The 18904-nt window shown below is 59.4% G+C and overlaps 1 protein-coding gene across 2 annotated transcripts in view; it reads left to right on the top strand.

Annotated features, from left to right (window-relative positions):
• Nucleotides 1–18130, top strand: part of SRRM3 (serine/arginine repetitive matrix 3) — a 36757-nt gene extending 18627 nt beyond the window's left edge. Inside the window, exons 8-15 of one of the 2 annotated variants that reach the window (XM_077140199.1) lie at nt 795–845; nt 1390–1494; nt 1939–2116; nt 12180–12547; nt 13575–13799; nt 14074–14211; nt 14719–14797; nt 16099–18130. In XM_077140199.1, coding sequence (XP_076996314.1) covers nt 795–845; nt 1390–1494; nt 1939–2116; nt 12180–12547; nt 13575–13799; nt 14074–14211; nt 14719–14797; nt 16099–16692 — 1738 coding nt within the window. In that variant the 3' untranslated portion in view covers nt 16693–18130. The remainder of the gene's footprint in view (nt 1–794; nt 846–1389; nt 1495–1938; nt 2117–12179; nt 12548–13574; nt 13800–14073; nt 14212–14718; nt 14798–16098) is intronic. The other variant, XM_077140200.1, reaches the window with a different exon arrangement.
• The last annotated feature ends 774 nt before the right edge of the window (nt 18131–18904 follow it).

Here is an 18904-nt window from a genome sequence, read left to right as displayed (position 1 = left end):
CAGGGGAGGGGAAGACCAATCCTTCGCAAACCCTGCCTGCCCCATGAATCAGCCTAGATGTGGGGGTCCCCAAGGCTTTCCAGACAACACAGAGGTTTAGCGGCCATGGGGTGTGTCCATGGAGGTGCCAGTTGGGGAGCCAGAAGCATCAAGGCCCCAAATTTGCAGAGGAAGTTCCTACCAGACGGAAGGCCTTTGTGAGCTATGAAGGCTCAGTGGGTGGGAGATCGGTGGGTGGGCTGTGGCCAGAAGTGGGCTTTTTGCGGGGCAGGTGCTCGCCTCCTCCAACAGGCCTCCCTGCCAGGCTGCGCAGCTGGGAGCCAGCATGGGGCTCTGAGTAGGAGGGGAGGGGACTTGTTCAGGAAGGAATTGGGTAAGGAGAGGGCAGGAGGCAGGAGCTAGGCAGAGGCAGGGAGAGCCAAGGGGGAAGAGAAGAGGTGGATTCTACCAATAAAGTAGAAAACTCAGAGCGTTGGGGGAAGGAAGCTGTGAGGCAGACATGTTCCCAAGGTTGGCATCCCACCCAGACCCCCTCCCGGAAGCCTGGGGAGGGGCGGGTCCTCAGCCCCATCCCTGCAGGGGGAGTTTGCCCAAGGCGGCTTACCAGGTAAGGGAAGACTTAAAAACAAAGGTAAATCCTGCCCCAGCTGATGTTACACCCCAACTTCAGTGGACCAGTGTGAGCCCCTACAGTGCACACAGCTCCCCCCCCCCCCAGGGGTCATCATTCACTTCTAGAGACCCTCTGGCTTCCTGGGACTGTGGGGTCACTGTGTGGTCTCTGCTATCTGCAGATCACGAAGCCCCAAGAGCAAAAGAAAAGAGAAGAACAAAGAGAGGAAGAGGTGAGCTCCTTTCCCAATCTCCAGTTCCCCATACCACTCAGTCCCCCTCAAACACAGTCACAGCAAAAACCCAGCCTTTTAGAATTGCAGATCTGACGCGTAAAGGTAGCTCATTTTGTCCCCATTGCCCAGATGGAAAAGTTGAGACACAGTGGGGAAGCCAGGAGCCCCCAGTGCATCAGTGGCAGAGCCAGAACTGGAATCCAGCTCTTGCCTCCTGGTCCCGGGTTCTTTCAAGGTCATTTGGCTGAAAAACCCAGCTTAGTCCTCTGTGTCACCAGCATGCCCCCCTCCCCACCCCCGAAGCAGACCTTGTGCGGCTCATTTCACAAGAGCGCCAGCTGGAGGGCAAGCGGAGCCCGTGAGCCTCCACCTGGGGCTGGGGTTGTGGAGAGGAAACGGTGGCTTTTCAGAGCCTCCCACTCACCCCTATGGACCAGCTGGGCCGCACGCCTGGGGGTGGTGGTGGGGGGGGTCAAGCAAGGTGGGGCCCACGGTGCACAGATCATGTGGACAGTTGAATTTCTTTCCCTCCCTGCGCCAGGCCGCACGCGGAGTCCCCCAGCCGGAGGTCCCATCGCCACAGTAGTGGCAGCTCCCAAAGCCCCTCGCTCTGTTCCCACTACAGTGATTCCAGATCGCCCAGCAGGTAGGCCCGGGGCCACTGGGAGGGCTCAGGGTGGGGCTCCTAACTGAGCACTTTGCAATTCCCAGATGGGGGAGGTGCAAGCTTGAGGATTAAACACCCGCCAGGGCTGGGGGCGGGGGTGGGTGGGGAAGGGCAGGGCGGCAGCCAGTGGAGGAAGCGTAGCATGGGTGCTACCTTGAACTGGGCGAGGGGCTTGGGCGATGGGGAGGGGCCATCACGAGTCCTGGACCCTGAACTGGAAAGCAAGTCAGGGCTTGCTCCCTCTGGCACCAGTTTCCCCAGTTGCTCTGGGCCTGGCTCTCTAAATGCAAGGGCTTCCCGGGCCCGGTGGAGGGCAGGTGGGGACCGACCCCTCGCGCTCCCATCGGGAGCAACCGCTGGTGGAAGAGGCGGCCCACGCCGGCTCCCCACCCCCACCAAGTCCCCTGGACCTGCCCCCACCAGGCCGAGCCCCAAGCACCGGGATGACGGGCGGAAGCCGGGCAGTCAGCGGTCCAGCGGGAGCCGGTCGCCCTCCCCGTCGGGCGGCAGCGGATCGGGGTCGCCCCTGCAGAACGGCGGCAGCCGGCAGCGGAGCGGAGCGCACGGGGGCCGCCCCGGCTCGGCGCACAGCCCGCCCGATGTACGTACGCCTCGCTTTGCGGAGGGGTCCCGCGCCGCGCGGGCTGCTGCGCCGTGCTGGGTCGGGCGCCAGGACACCCGAGGGGCAGGGGGCGGTGAGTGCGTGGGGGGCGGGCCCGGCCGCCGGCCCCTCCCTTGCTACGCCCGGCAGTGTCATTAGTGTTTCTCACTACTGGCCTGTGGGCTTGGGCCACCCTTGAGTTTGGCGAACTGAAGGTTGGAGAGGGGTTGACTAACGGGGCCCTCAGCCAGTTGGGAACACAGCTGGGGTGGGGGGTGGAGGAGGTGACCAAGGTCTCCTTCCCCCCCAAGGCCTGTGGGGTGGGAGGGGGCTTCCAGCGGCATTGCAAGGATGCAGTTAGGAACAGGATTCAAGAGACAGACTCTTCCCTGGGGGATCCCTTGGGCCCTGAGCCTCCCTCCCCTCACTGAGCCCTTTCCCCCTTTCTGAGACCCCTCCCCTCTCTGAGCTTCCCCCCTCCCTTAACCCAGTTACGAGCCTCCTCCCCCTCTTTTTGCTCCCTCCCCATCCCCGTTCCCTTGCTGCCATAGAGCTGCATTTCTCAATCCATGCTCCAAGGAGAATCTGCCCTTCGCTGACACACGTGGACAGCTTCTCAAACCTGCCTGGTCCACTCCCCACGGCCCATCCCTCCTAAGGCCCCACCCCCACCCCGGCTTCTGCTCCAACCTGAGCGAGTTGTCCTTCAGAGACTTCACCCCAAAACTGCCCCTAAAGCCCTCCCCACCCGTCCTCCAGGAGATCCGCGGGCCCCCCTGGGGAATGGTAGGCACTGGCACAGGAGACAGCTTCTCAGCCTTTTCCCAGCTGGATGGGTGGGCCCAGGGTAGGGGGCTCCCTAGGTCTGGGGGGGAGGCCCCCATCCCCTTGTGTTTGTTGATCAGAGAGTACAGGGATGAGGCCCCTCAAAGGTGGGGGGGGGGCTGCAGAGGCAGCAGGGGCTCTTGGGAGGGATGCATAGGACGTGGGGTGCGGAGGCTTGCGGGGTCCCCCCCAGACCCGCAGACCGCCCCACACGCCTCAGCAGGGAGGTCTCAGCAGCAAACCTGTACGTGTCGGTCAGTTTCATTTTGATTTTTGGCTGTTTCCTTTCACTCCCTTTCTTTTCTCAAACACCCTTCCTCAAGGCCTCAGAGGGGAAAGCCAAGGGCAGCTGGCAAAAGGCTCTTGGTCTCAAAGTTAGTTTCTATTTAAGGATCGCTTGTCTCTAGACTGTTCCCCGAGGACTGGGCTTGGCCTGAGGATCACACCAGTGCCCCGGAACCGCCTTGGGGTGGGAGGGGGCTCCTAGAGGTAGCAGAGGGCGGCCCTTGAAGGGACTGGTGTTGGGCCGAGGTGATGCCCGATTAGGGCACCCCCAGAAGAGAGCACCCCTACCCTCCACCCCATGAGCACAAGGCCCCCAACCCCCCCTCACATCTTCCTGTTTCACCTCCTCCCGGAGCCTTCTGAGAGGCACAGAACCCCCCAGCCAGGGCTCAAAGGAGGCCCCTCCCCACTTCTGCTCCCCTCCCCAGCCCTGGAGGGCTGAGCCACACGCCCCCGGCCTCCTCGGGGCCCAGGGCCTGCAGACAGAGCGACCACAGCCGCTGGCAGCACCCCTAGGAGAGGGCCAGCAAAGGAAGGGGAGGGAAGCCTCAGCAGTGCCCAAATCTTGTCTCCCTCCCCAAGTAGGACTCCATTTTGGCATTTCCCTGGGAAGTTCTCCAGGAGACACTACTTTGCTCCTCTTTTCACAAAGCATCGGCCCCCAAAATCCTGACCCCAAGTTTTAGGCTCTGGGAAACCCTGAACCTCTCAGTATTGCAACCTTGCCCAGTGTCCCATCCTTGGCTCCCCCCGGCCCCTGCAAAGAGGCTCTGAGTTGTTAAATGAGGCCAGTTGAGGCTCAGCTCCAGGGAGGGGAGGTGGGCGGTGGTGGGGGTGTGTGGCCAAGACTTTGCCTAGTAACAAGAAATGTCTTGGGGGAAAAGTCCTGGGGGTGGTATTCTTGGACGCTATCTTTTAAAAGAAAAAAGAGAGAGAAACAAACGCAAAAAGAAAAGCTCAACATTTTTTAACCCCGTCTATGTTTTTGTTTGTTTTTTAGCCTCCCATTTGAAACGTGGTAATATTGACTCCATTTCTTGTTTAGCCAGCAAGGGAAGAGGGTGGGGAAATTTATGTAACTTTTCCTGTTATTTTGTTTTCGTTTGTATTTCCTCTTCTTTTCGTATCTTTTCTTCCTTTTGTAATGTACAGAAATGCAAACTATCTCTCTGTTGTTTTTTTTCCTACCTTCTATGTTTTTCTAGAATTTTGCTTTTGTGCGTGTTACTGTGGGAACAAACCTTTCCTCGTCAATTCAGAGATGGTTTCTGAATTTCAAGTGAACATTAATCATATATATATCTCTGTGTTTTCCCCCCTTTGTAATCAGAATTTAAAAGGGAAGGTAACTCTAAAAAGAAATGGCTCCCACACCAATAGCTCCTGCCAAATCAGCAGCAGCAGCCACCTGGTGCTGGGACTGCCTCAGCTCTTAAATTAGCAGAAGTGGTGCAGACTCCTGCTTCCGGGTCCCCATCTTAAAATGAACCTTGGAGAGAAGCTGAGACTCAGGGAGGGAAAGAGACTTGTCCCAGGTCACCCAGGGACAGTGGACTTCCTGTTCACCCTGGGATGACATGGCTGAGAAGGATCCAGAAATCTGGGTGGGATGGGGGCAGAGACAGAGGTGGGGGGTAGGGGATACACTGCTCAGCAGGTCAGGCCCAGATCACCAGCAGGCCCTGGATGAGGGGGATGAAGGCTTTTGCTTGAGTTCAGACTTTCCAGACAAAAGAAGTTTGCCATCCTGGTTTGGACACTGAGGACAGTGGGTGATGGTTCCCAGCACACCTCTTTGTTGTCCCCTCCCAGCCCAGACTGAGCCCCAAAGGACTCTCTGGGTTCTGCTGCTTACAACAGGGGAAACTGCAGCACAGAGAGATCAAGGTCACACAGCTTTTACAGGGCCCAGTGTTGTCAAGCCCACTCTACACGACAGCCAATTCAGATATTCAGGGAACCCTAAGCACACACAGTTCATTAACCTCTGGGGGAAATAATGAGGCTCAGAGAGGGAAGAGGATTGATAAGTCAGTCTGCGGTGGAAGAACAGGTTGCTGAAGAGATCTTGTGACAAGACTGTTTCTCCAATCTCCTTTGTGCCTTCACTGGTCTCCTTCCAGTCCCCGGGGGCACAGGCTGGTGCTAACCTTGCCCACCACCCACCCAGGGCCCAGCACGTTGGCCAGAAAGGATGTGCAGATGTCACAATCTGAGACGTGAGGCCATCCTGGCCCCAGCTGTCCCCAGGATTAGAACTGTCCCTCGGAGGTGGCACCACTTGGCGAGAGTGACAGAGAAGGCCCGTGCGAGAGCAAGGCTCCTGGGGCTTTCCTGTCTCTGCCTCTGACCCGTATTTCATCACATAACGGGCGGCCCAGAGCAAGCCCAGGAGGAGATGCCCATGGCACCCCCCACCCACCTCATCCCAGGCCTCCCCACTGCCCCCCACCCCCCCAGGGAAGGAGTCGGGGAGTCAGAACAAGAGGGGATACCTTGGCACTTCTCCCTGGATGCCTCCTTGTTTCTCAAGGGCCAAGCCAGGAGACAAGAGGGGTGAATTTTGCTAAGAACAATGTTGAATCCAGGGGAGAGGGAATGGGGTTGGGTTGAGACCAGGTCAGTTCTCCAAATTGAATCTATGGTTGCCTTCCCTTTTAAACACGCAGTTCCCCTCTCACCCCATCCGGCCACTCTGATTGGCCTCATTTAAACAGATTTTCTCTCTTTTTTTTTTTTTTGTCTGGGGCCACCATTCTCTCTCTTTCCTCCTATCTCTCTGTCTCTCTTTCCTTCTGTCTTCTGTTTCTCCATCTAACCCTCTCCCTATTTCTTTCTGTGTCTCTGTCTGTCTGTCTCTTTCTCTTTTGCATCTCTCTCCCCTGACATGGGCCTCTCCCCTATGCTGCCAGCCCCTCGTTAGCTCACCCTGTGGTCCTGCTTCTATCACCTGCTTCCTGCATGCCCTCTGAAGGTTTTATGTTGTTTAAAGAATTAAAGAAAGTTGGCTATTGGAGCCCATGGTTAAAAAAAAAATTAAAGAATGCAATGAAATGGCTGGGCGAGAGCCCCCTCCCAGCCCTGGGACTCCAGGGAAAGCCACACAGGCTGCCCGCCTGCCGGCTCAGAGGGGGAGTGCAAAGTAGAGTCACTGTTTTTTCCCCATTCTGCATTCCCAATGCGGAGACCTTCTTTTCTTTTTTATTATTGCATTCCTGTCCCTGACCACTGAGAAGGTAGGTATCGCCGGCTCAGCTGCGCGCTCGCTCGCTCCCATCTCCAGATAAGCCCTTTGCCACGCTGCTTGGTTTGAATGTGGTTTTCTTTCTCTCTCTTTCTCTCAATCTCGTTCTGGTTGGTTTTATCCCCCACCCCCACCCCCACCCCCTCTCTCTTTATTTTAGTGACTACTCATTTGTAACTTGCATTTTCTCCAAATGAGCTACAAAGCAGTGTTTCCTGGTTTGTTGTTTGGTTTTCTTGCCTTTCCCGACAATTTTTTCTGGTTCATTCTTCTCTCCTTTCCACTCCCCTGCCCCTCCTCCTTCCTCTCCGCCCTTCCCCCGTCCTCCCTCACTCCCCCTCTTTCTCATTGTGGTGTCCGAATGCATTTCTGTGTGGTTTAGCATTCCAACTTCATGTGCCCGTCCTGAACTGGATGCCGAGGTTGAGCCAATTTGATTTCTGTGGTCTGGAGTAGCCGCTCAGCCCCTCGCCCCCCACCCCTGCCAGCTTCGGTCCCTCCCCTGGCCCTCAGAGGGCCCCCGTGGGCAGTAGGCAGTGATGGAGGACACCTGTGCTGGACCCAAGTGGCTGACGGGAGTTGTGGCTGAGGCCGGGCACGAGGAAAGAGCCCTGTCTCCCCGCCAGGGGCCTTCTGGAACAAGCCGAGCTCTGGGCTTTCATGGGTCCCTTCCTGGTGGGAGAACAGAGCTGTAGGGGGCCAGCGGCAGGGCTCTAGGGCAGCAGCCGGTGCCAGGGCCGAACCACTGCTCTGTCTTTTGGGTGCGATGGTGGATTAGCTGTGGGGGTGAGCTGGCCAGGATCAGATGCCGCACTTAGAGAGCCCGCTTTGCAAAGTCTCTGTGCGGCGGTCTGGGGGCTGCAGTGGACTCAGCTCACCTACCCTCTGCCTGGAGCTTAGGTCCCTGAGCTCTCCCCCTCTACCTAGCCCAGACAGGGGCTCCTTCAATCCCCCAGCATCCTTCCTGTTTTCTGGATTTGAGCAGCTTCATGTGGTCCCTTGGTGCAAAATGGTTCCGAAGAGACAGTCAGTAGAGGCTAGGGTCCCCCAAGGTGTTGGGTGAGAACCACGTCCTAGCACTTGGGACCCCCAGCCCAGTGCTCATCCAGCCACACTGAGAGTTCCAGAGTCAGGGATAAGGCCCTCAGGGACCCCACCTCACCACCCCTACCCCTTTCTGTGCCACCTGGGAGCGGCTATGGAAGTTTACATCCAAACCCTCATGAGGCCTGCGTGGGCCTCAGTTCTCAGTTTTGAAAAGGAAAGGCCCAGTGATGACCCTAGCGGCAGGTCCTGGAGTGCTTACCTCCACACAGAACAACCCCAGGAGGTGCTGGGAGGGCAGACATGGAAGTTGTCCATGGAAGGAGAAAGCACCACTGGTCTGAAGAGGGAGACTCAGTCCCAGCCTGATGGGAGGTGTGGAAGCCCCACCCTTAAGGATTATCTAATCCAACCAAGGAACCAGAAGTAGGAACCTTGAACGCTGAGCTGAGGGGGTGGGGGGTTGTCTGAGCCCCGGTGTGGGGTGGGGGAGCAAGAGTAAAGGATCCCCCAAAAGATGCTTATTTACCCATAACCTTACAAATAGCAAGAGCCAGTGAACACACCATCCCTTGCCACTCTCTTCCATCATCTTTTCCCCTTGACCCTCAAAAATTTCATACAAGAGCAAAGGAAAAAAATGTCAGGCAACAAGTGACACTGAGTTGCAGAAGGGCTCCAGGGAACAGAGCTCAGAGGCATGCAAGGTCCCTCATTCACTCATGCCCACACTCACTAAACACGCATTTACAGAGCCCTGCCTCTGTACCAGGCCCTATCTGGGCATCCATGCCAGGAGACAGGCAGCCCCTACTTCCCGGGCTTGAGGACCAACAAAGATCACCAAACGATGAAAGGGGGAAATCTCAGATGGTCCTGCTTGTCATGGCGGTCCCAGCCCTGGAACAGGCCTGGTACAGAGTCCATATTAAATAAAGGAGCCCAGGGTTCTCTGGGAGGAACAGACGGAGTATATCTAACTCAGCCTGGCAGTAAGGAGAGGCTTCCTGGAGGAGGCAGCCACTGAGCTAAGGTTAGTGGGACTAGGGGCACAACAGGCATTAGCCAGGTGGTAAGTCAAGGGTGGGAGGGGGGTGTTCCAGGCATGAGGAGCAGGAGTCACGAAGAACAGGATTCTTGGAGGAAAGGTTTAGAGGTCTCTGGCCACCATGGTGGTGTCCAGCTATGAAATCCCTGGTTTCTGGGCTTGGATCTTCCCTCAATACCCGGGAAGAAGGAGACACAGCCAAGGTGAGAATGAGCAGGCTCATGGTGACCCATTCTCTGAGGCTTCTGGAGAGATGGGATGAAAAGGATGTGCCAGTGGCCCTAAGAGTTCCCATCCCTACCAAAGGAAAGCTCTCCCTGCCACTTTACCCAGCATCATCCTGTCCTCTGCCATCCTGGCACTTGGGGGATGCTTAATGGGACCCCAGACCTTCTGCCACTTCCCTGTCCCTGTTCTGACCCTGGTGTGTGAGGAGACCGTGAGTCACTTGTACTGTGAAACCTCCCAACCCCCATACAGGCCCATCCAACAAGGACCCAGTTATCCCCGTTGACCAATGGGGAAACCGAGATCCCCAGAGCTAGGTCATCTCCTCAAGGCCCCACCACTAAGCAGCATCAGGGCTGAGCCCAGTGGTTCCACCTTGCCACTTACATCGTCTTGAGCTGTGGTGGGCCGGCTGGCTTCGCAAGTAAGTGAGAGGAAAGTGGAAGAGCTGGACTTCAAGGCCGGCCAGTAGGCAGCATCCAGGTCAGTACAGGAGACCTGGGCTCAGAGGCTTGGACCTAAATGGTCAGGGGCAGCAATAGGATGGGAGGCATCCTTGCCCCAGACCATTTTTGTTCCTAATCTTCCCAACTCACTCCCAGCCAAAGACAGTGGGAGGAAGAGAGGCTCTGCAGTGCTCTTGGGAAAGAACTTCATGGTGGCCCTTGTTTGGTCCTCTTCCCTGACCACTGATTGCTTCCCTGAATCAGAAGTAGCTCCCTCAGGTCCAGATTCCGAGCTGGAGCCAGGAGTCATCTCCAGGTCCTGATTCCCAAATTCAGCCTCTGCCCACATGCCTTGCTCCTCTGCTGACCAAAAGAAGCAAGCAAAGGCTTGAAGGAAGGGCAAGGGGACTCTTGGGTGATGGGGTGCTATGTGCTGCCTCCCAAGACTCCTCCTTACCCACTCTGTTTGTTCTCTATACCCTTTGACAACCCAGGGCATAAGGCAGAAACTAGGAATCTGAGGATCCTGGAGACCTCTTCCTTATCTGCCTCCCTTTGAGAAACAAGGATGCTGAATGACAGAATCCAGTGCTGGGGGGCTGGGAGCTGGGAGCACTCACCATCTACTGGGGTGGAGGGGCTATGCCTCGTTGGACTGAGGGTCTCCTGGTGATGCCTCTTGAGAAGGGAACTGCCATCTCAGAAGGGCCATAGCTAAACAACCCACCCTCCATCTCTCCTAGCCTAGGGGGTAAGGATGAATTGGCAGTCAGGAGAGTGGAAAGAGAGGACTAGGGGTACCTCAATGTCAGATCATTTCAACCACTCAACCACCTCTGCCTGTCTCTGCCCCAAATGAAGAACCAGACTCTTCCAGGAGAAGGGTGCGTGGCCTGGCTGGCTTTGGGCAGCTGTTCCCAGTGCTGGGGTAATGTGCATTGGTCGCTTCAGCCACCAGTCATAAGCTGGCCGTGCCTTTCCACCTATCGGGCTGACCTTCTCGGCTCTACCTTCATGCCCAGGCTTGATCCAGAGATCTCAGCATTACCCTGCCTCACCTGCAAGGAAACCAGGTTCCTTCCCAGTACCTGGCAGCAGGGTGCCCTGAGGGGTGGTAGCTTTTTTTGTCCCTTCATCCAAAGAGTTTCCTCAAAACAGCTTGGTCAGACCCATCCCCTCTTCTAGGACTCTCTGATTTGGCTCTGGTCCTTCTAAAGACATTTCTCCTTTTTCAGCAAAGGGAGGCCCTGCCAGGGCCTATAGAAACTGAGGTTACAGAGCTGAATTGGAAATCAAATTTGCCCAGGAGGTGCCAAAAGTCAAGTCAGGGGTGCAGGTCTGGCTTATAAAGAGACAAGTGGTCAGCTGTTAACAGAGGGGGAGGGGTCAGGTATGTGGAGGGAGGGGAGTGGGAGAGGGTGCTGGGGGCAGGCAGAGAATCCTGGAATGTTTGACATCAGAAAGCAAAGCCAATCCTCTTTTGTGGATGGGGAAACTGAGGCTCAGAAGGGGGAAGTGACTTGGCCATGTTCACCTAGCAAGGTAGTAGCAGGCTCAGCCGCCTGATTCCCAGCCAGGGCCCTTTGAAAGGTACCATGTGCCCTTTCTGGTTTTCTGTTTCCCAACCCTTGTGTCCTAACTCCACTTTTGGAAAAACGTCTGGCATCTCTATCCAGCAGTCATCACATGGTGGCTGCTCAGGTCCCAGGAGCCGGACACTGCCAGTCCTTCCTCCGGAGGCGGCGTAGCCTCCTCTGAGGCCTAGAATGGGGTGGTTGCGTTTTTCTCTCTCTCTCTCTATCTCTCTTGCATTTTTGTGAATCTAATGATGAACTTATGCTACCACACTTTTCCCTTCTCTTACACACCTTACCTACTAAAGGAGGAAGTGCCACTTTATTGGTAAGTGGACGTTAACCAAGAGGGACTTAAAAATCAGAACTTAAAAAAAAGAAAAAGAAAAAGAAAAGAGAGAAACAGAAAGACAGTCGGGTGCTACTGACAGCTCCACAGCTCTCTGCAGGGCCGGAAAACAAAAAAAGAAAAATATTAACAGAAAAACATGTCAGTTCCCCCAGGAGATCAGACATTGTTTTTGATTTTGGTATCTAATGACATTTGTGGATTTTGTTTTTTTAAATTTGTTTTTCCTTTCTTCGGTTCAGTTTTGAGTTGAGTTGTCCTGCCCCACCCCCACCCCCATCTGTGTGCCGTGCGTCCCCTCCATTCCTTTGCCCACCCCATGCGCTGGGGGACCTGGCCTGCTGGGCTGGCCCTGGCCCGGCCTCCCTGCGCCTGTCCTCTCTCTTCTCTCTGCCGGGAATCGTCAGTTCCCCACCCCCACCCCCCAGGGGGCAATGCCAGCCCCGGTGCCCGTCCTGGTGCCCCTTTCTTTCCAGCCCCCCTCCCGACCCCCCGAACCCCCACCCCACTCCGTCCCTCTTGTGTTTTGCATGCCGAGAACCTTGCATGAGCTGCACTGTTGAGGCCAGAGGTGGACACTCAGGAGAGGCAGAGGCAGGGCAGGCGCGGGGACCGGTGTGTGCGATGCGCCGGGACTGGCAGCCCCCGTCCCGGGCCTGGTGAAAGCCCCCTCTCCTTCTCTCCCCCCACCCCACCCCCGCTCTCTCACCCTCAATCTCCGTCTGGCCTGTCCTCTCTCTGCCTCTCTTCTTCCTCCGATCTCCCTGTCTCCTTCCTGCCTCCATTTAATTTCTTTGCCTCTACCTTCTCCCTGCTCTCACCTGGCTCTCTCCTCTCTCTCACTGTCCTCTCGGTCTCCTCTCCTTCCCTCGGTCTCTCTCTTCTCTTGGTTTTCAATCTGTCTCTCCTCTCTCTTGCCACCTCTCTCCTTTCCCCGGTCTGCTGTCTCTCTCCGTCCTGTCCTCTCCGTGTCCTCTCCCTCTCCCCCCTCCGTGCCCTCTCTGCCTCTCTCCCCGTCAGAAGCCCAGCTCGCCCTCGCCCAGGGCCCGCGATAAGGCCGAGGCCGCCGCACCCACGCCGCCCGCGCGGGGCAAGGAGAGCCCCAGCCCGCGCTCGGCGCCGTCGTCCCAGGGCCGAGGAGGCCGCGCAGCCGGCGGGCCCGCCAGGCGGCGGCGGCGGCGGCGGCGGCGACGGCGGCGACGGCGGCGCTCCCGGTCCTCGGCGTCCGCGCCCCGCCGCAGGGGCCGCCGGCGCGCCCGGCCCGCGCCGCCCCGGGGCTCTTCGCGCTCGCTCAGCAGGGCCCGCTCCAGCAGCGACTCCGGCGGCGGCGCCCCGGGACCCGGGCCCGAACCCGGCTCCGAGCGAGGCCACGGCGGCCACGGAAAACGGTGAGCGGCCTCAGCCCCAGGGAGCCGGGTCTCCGCGCCCAGAGCCCCTCACTGGCCCGCTCCGCCCCTCCCCCCTGCCCCCACAGCCCCCTCCTCCTCACTGAGCACCCTCCCCACAGTGGCCCCTCCCCCTGCTCCCACAGCCCCCTCCCCCACAGTGGCCCCTCTCCCCCGCTCCCACGGAGCCCCCTCCTCCTCACTGGCCCCTCCCCCTGCTGCCATAGAGCTCCCTTTTCCTCACTGAGCCCCCCCAGCCCCCTCCTCCTCACTGGCCCCTCCCCCCTGCTCCCACAGAGCCCCCTTTTCCTCACTGAGCCCCCCCAGCCCCCTCCTCCTCACTGGCCCCTCCCCCTGCTGCCATAGAGCCCCCTTTTCCTCACTGAGCCCCCCCAGCCCCCTCCTCCTCACTGGCCCCTCCCCCTGCTCCCACAGCCCCCTCCCCCACAGTGGCCCCTCTCCCCTGCTCCCACGGAGCCCCCTCCTCCTCGCTGATCTTCCCCCCCAGAGCCCCCTCCTCCTCACTGGCCCCTCCCCCTGCTGCCATAGAGCTCCCTTTTCCTCACTGAGCCCCCCCAGCCCCCTCCTCCTCACTGAGCCCCCCCAGCCCCCTCCTCCTCACTGGCCCCTCCTCCCTGCTCCCACAGAGCCCCCTTTTCCTCACTGAGACCCCCCAGCTCCCTCCTCCTCACTGGCCCCTACCCCCTGCTCCCACAGAGCCCCCTTTTCCTCACTGAGCCCCCCCCAGAGCCCCCTCCTCCTCGCTGATCCCCCCCCCCAGAGCCCCCTCACCTCCGCGGAGTCTTCTCCTCCACAGAACCCCCCTCCCCACCGGGGCCCTCACCCCCCACTGAGCCCCTCTGACTCTCCCCTCGCTCACCCCCGACCCTGCCCCCCCTTTACTTTCGCGGTAACTAAGCCCCGGCTTCCTCCCCCTCACGGTGCCCCTCCCTTCACTGAGCCCCCTCCCCCCTAACGTGATCTTCCTCCCCTCTCTAAGCACCCCCCTTCCCTCTGCCCCGTCCTCCAGGGCGAAGGAGCGGCCCCCGCGCGCCCGGCCTGCCAGCACCTCCCCGTCCCCGGGGCCGCACGGTCGGCATGGCGGCCCGGAAGCGAAGAGCTCGTCGCGCAGCCCGGGCGCCCATCCGCGGTCGTGGAGCTCCAGCCGCTCGCCCTCCAAATCCCGCTCGCGCTCCACGGAGAAGAGGGCCCGCAGCCCCAGCCGCTCGCCGTCGCCCAAGAAGGCCGTCGGCAGGTGAGTGCGCCGCCGCGGGGGGCCCGGATCCGCCCGGCGGATTTAGGGAATCCCCAAAAGTGGGCCGAGTGGGCGGGGCAGCGGGCCGAGCGGGCGGGGCAGCGGGCCGAGAGGGCGGGGCAGCGGGCCGAGCGGGCGGGGCAGCGGGCCGAGAGGGCGGGGCAGCGGGCCGAGCGGGCGGGGCAGCGGGCCGAGTGGGCGGGGCTCCGGGCCCAGCTGTAAGGCTGGGGACTGCGGCCCGGCCGCATCGCTCACCTTGGGCGCGGCCCCGCAGGGACAAGGACAGCGAGGGCCGCGCGAGGCACGCCGAAGCCGAAGCCGCCCGTGCCCGGCGCCGCTCCCGCAGCTACTCGCCCATCCGCAAGCGACGCCGGGACTCCCCCAGCTTCATGGAGCCGCGGCGCATCACCAGGTACGCAGCGGCTCTGCAGCACTCGAATCAGTGACCAGGGACTTCGGGGTGAGGATATACCGGGTCCCAGGTTCCTCCTGGGAGGACAGACTGAACCTCTAGCCTGGGAACTGGGGGGTTTGGTAAAAGGAGTGGGGAGGACACCAAAGGATTCAGCAAAAGAAGAGGCCTACAGGGGACCTGAGGGCCACTGAGGCAAGGGCTCAGAGCTGGAGGATTCAGGGAGGGGAGGGGGCTCAGAAGTGGGACGGCACTCAGCCAAGGGTACGGGGTCTTTAGCGACGGTGGAGGTGAAGGTTCATGGAAGGGAGGGCTCATGCAGGGGAGGGTCTTCTGTGGGGCCTGCACGCTCACGCAGGGGAGGGCACTCTGTACTTGGGTCTGGGTGGGCACCCGGCCGGCCTGGAGTTCAGCTCTGGAAGATTCCAGCAATCCCCTCTGGAGCCACTCCCTCCCTCACCACACCAGCTTCCAGCAATGATGTCTCCTTTTCTCCTTCAGCTCAAGGTGCAGCCTGCTGAGTGGCCTGGGGCCAGCCTGGGGGCCCCGTGGACCCCTCTCCCCAGGTTGCCAGGGAGATGCCCATGTGAGCTGGTCTGGCTCTATTCAGCTGTCCGTCTGTCTGCCTCTCCTTTTCTCTCTAACCTCACTGCTCACCTCCCAGCCCCCTGGGGAATTCTGGAGGAGGAGGCACCAGCAGTCTGTAAGAGGAGCAAGTCCCTCCCATATCACCCCCCCACCCCCCCCCGCAGTAGATTGCGGCGGTGGGGGGGGGCCTGGTATCACAGAAGCCATGCTCAGAGTTTCTCTGCCATGCCTGCAGGGTCTGGGCCTGGGTCTCCATGAGAGATAACCACCATGCACCCTGGAGCTCTGGCATGGGGTTGTGGGTGGCAGGGAACCCTTCTGAACTCCTCTCTGCTATAGCCTTACTAGGCAGCCTTGGGGACCGGTGTTCCTCTCCGGGTGTCAGTTGCCACACATGTACAGTACCATCTTTTCATCTGTGGTATTATGTGATTCTCCAACTGGCCCTCCCTAGTCCTTGGTGATACAGATCTCCAAGGGAGGAGATGGCATTGCCTCCTCTCCCCGACCCCACTCCAGAGATAGAGGTCAGACCACCAGGCTTGGGATACCCCCAGACAGGTCACACCCATAGGCTGGGGGTCCTAAGGTGGCCAGACCCCGCCTTCCACTGGCACCCACCTCAGCCCCTCTCCCGGGCCGCCTCCTCCTCCCACTAACGCCTGTTTTCTTCCTCAGAATTAACCCCACGTCATGGGGGCACTGCTGCCCCCTTAACTGCTTTATTTCCTTTTCTCGGGTCACAGCCTCCTGGCTTCAAACTAACTCCGGGCGGTGGGAGGTAGCTGAGTGAGGAGCGGGGGCCAGCAGGACTGGGCCGGGGTTTGGGCACGGGCAGCAGAGGCCAGGGGTCCCCTCCTCATTCCCTTCAGATGACCTAAAAAAAATCAAAATCCTTACTTCCAGGGGGAATCTAGAAGCTCTCCCCTCGGTCACCAGCAGAGCTGGGCCAGATGCACAAACGCTTGCACGCACAGAAGCCACTACTTTGCTTGGTTGATCTCAGTTGTCCATATTTAATCATCTCCTTCATTCGACAAATATTTAGGGAGCTCCTGCTAGAGTGAGGCACAGACTTGGTCCCCTTTCCCAGCAGACAAATGGGGGAAAAAAAACAAAACGTAAAATAATCAACATGGAACTGGCATGTGGCTGAGTCAAATCCTATTGGGGGCTCTCAAAGTCCAGGGCACAGCAGAAACTGAGGTAGGGAAGCCCTGGCCACTGTTGGGACGGGGCTGGGGGCCTGTGTGTGAGGGCCCCCCGAATGGTGTGTAACCCGCTTTTTCTTCCCGACAGTGCCCGCAAGCGCCCAATCCCCTACTACCGGCCCAGCCCCTCCTCCTCCTCCAGCTGCTTAAGCAGCGACTACTCCAGCCGCAGCCCCAGCCGCAGCCCCAGCCCCAGCCACGGAAGCTACAGCAGCCGCAGTCGTGGGACCCGCAGCCGCACACGCAGCCCCTCCCGGACCCCCAGTCCCAGCTACCACAGCCGGAGCAGCTCCGAGAGCGGGGGCTTCTGAGCCCAGACAGACCCAACTTGGTGTCCCCAGCCCAGGGAGAGGCAGGAGGCCAGGCCCCTGGACCCTGGGGGGGCCTGCACCCCCACTGCTACAAAGAGCATCCTGGACCAGCACACGGGCAGGTGGCACCAGGGAAGACCTTGAAGGTGGGTGCCCTACAAACATGGAGGAGTTGGATTCTGCTGCTTCAAGAGGGTGCCCACCCACTGCGACCAGAGAACAAAGAGCCGTTGCAAACACAGGGATCACCCTGCCCCTTCCTGCTTGATGCCACTCACCAGGCTGGGGACAACTACCGGTCAATGGGCACAGGAGTCCCAGGTCTGCTGTGTCACTTCACCTCAGTTCAGTGTACCCAGGGACACCCCTGAAGGTGCCAGACCTGGGAGCCTCCCTCCCCACTCCACAGGGCCTCACGCCACACCATCACCGGGCAGACAAAGAGGTGGTACAGCAAGCGGGATTTAAGTTAGACAGAAGGAAGAACGGCCTGATATTTGGTGCACCACCACCCAGGCTAGGGAGCTGTTTCCTTCTGAGCTGACTGCAGGACCCTGCCCGGCCGAGAGCTGGAAGCTGGCCCCTACAGCTTACCCCAAAGCGCTTCCCTGGCCAAGAAACGCCCAGACTGGCTGCACCCCTGAGCTCCAGCCCAAGGGAACAGAGAGCTCAGTCTTGGTCCCACCTTCCCAGGCCAAGCCCTCACCCTGGGCGCTGGGCCAAGGCCACACCAGCCGGGCCTTCTTTGAGACTAGGAGTTGGGGTAGAGATCACAACTGCATCTGACCCTGAGGTCAAAAGGCGTTCAGGTCAGGAGGTGAAAGAGGGGAGGCACAGCTGGAGGAGGAGCCTGTGAGCAAGGATGGGGAAGAAGCAATGCAATCTGATGACTAGCAGCCCTCTTGCTCCTCCCACCGAGCAGGAGGTGAGAGGGGAGGAAGACAGGCCAGCACTACCCCAGACTCTGCCGGAGAGGAGAGGAGGGCAGCATGTGCCTGGTGTCTGGGACATGAGCCGGATGGCCACTGAGTCACTGGCAAGGCAAAGGTGGGCCATGGGTCTGGAGAAGGAGCACCTCCTCTTCAGGTCTGATGGGGAGGTGGTCAGCCCCAGAGAACAGGTGGTCCAGCCGTCAAAGGAAGGGCAGGATCTGGACTGGGGGCCTCTGCCCGGGCTGTCGATGGGGAAGCAATGCCCCCCAGTCCTCTGCTGCTGCTCCCTGCCCCCTCCTCCTGGGGCCCTCAGGGATCTCACAAAGTCTTCCTTGGCCCAACAGGGCAGATGCCCCGGGATCTGGGGTCTGGTCCGGGTTCCCCCTTTCTCTGTTTCCCCTTTCCTCTTTTCTCCGCGGTGCGGATAAAAATTGGACTCTAATAAAACACTTGGTGCCCGGATGGCAGGTGGTGACAAGATGTCTGGACTTGGGCACCTGGGGAGCGTGGGGAGGGCATCCTGGGGTCCTGGGGTCCTTCCCTCCAAGGAATGAGAGGGACACCTACTCCTCAGAACCCCAGAAAGATAGGCTGGCTCCAAGGAACCAGGAACCAGCAGGTACATGCCCCCTGCATGAGCCTAGGGCCTTCCTGTGACTCAAAGGGGAAATCTGGGACCCCACCTGGAGGCCCTGTGAGCTTCAAGCAACCCCCACATCGGCCTGATCCCCTCACAGCCGAGCTCCAGCAGCAGGTGGAGAAAGGGGCAGGAGGGAGGAGGCCTGGGGCCAGACACGTGGAAGTCCCTCGCCAGAGTGGTTGAAACGCGGCTCAGAGGTCAGCACGGGGTGCAGATCCTGGCTCCCCACCTCCCCTCTGGGACACACTCAGCGTTGAGAGGATGTTCAAATAAAATTTTATCTTGACAGCGAGTATTCAATAAGTGGCCGCTAAACAAAACCTCATGTGCCGGCCCTGGCTAGGCACTGGTTTGGGAACTGGAGAGAATGGTTTAGAGGGGTGGATTTTAACCTTGTTTGAGTCAAGGGCTTTGAGAATCTGATGAAGGCTGCAAGCCCTTCCCCAAAAGAATGCCCTCGTGCCCAAAAGCTGGCATGTGATTTCAGCTCTCACAGGCACTCTGAAGCCTCTTAGGGACCCACGGTTAGGAACCCTGGGCCACCCCTGCCTCATTGACACGGGAGATGTCTGCCCTGCTCCCGCAGAGATTAGGGGAGCTGTGTTCCTGAAACCCTTCCCAGTTCCTCCTGCCCCTCAACTGGAAGGGACACCCAAGGTGGCCTTTGGCCAGTGGCTCTGTCTCTGATCTGAGGAAGCAGTTTATGGTATCCCTGGTCATCTCTCAACCCTTTGTTCAAGTTTAGCAACTCTGGGACTTGTGCGGGAGGTCGGGGCTATATCTGGGCCACAGGGAAAGCACTGGCCTGGCCTCCTGCTCTGGAGATACCCTCTCCTCGGAGTGAAACACACCCAAAGGCTGTCATAAAGAGCCGCGTGACCCACACCAAAGTCATCCTGGGCCACTGGCCCTGGTGCTATACGGCTCCTTCCCCCATTCCACTCCCTCACTGCCCAGCCCAACCTCCTCCTCCCCACCCCACAGCAGGGGTGGCCCCAGACAGAGGCACCT

The sequence above is a fragment of the Tamandua tetradactyla genome, chromosome 23 (genome assembly GCF_023851605.1).
Source record: "Tamandua tetradactyla isolate mTamTet1 chromosome 23, mTamTet1.pri, whole genome shotgun sequence".
NCBI classification, from domain to species: Eukaryota; Metazoa; Chordata; class Mammalia; order Pilosa; family Myrmecophagidae; genus Tamandua; species Tamandua tetradactyla.
Note: the sequence above shows the minus strand (reverse complement) of the source record. Positions and strands in the feature narration are given on the sequence as shown.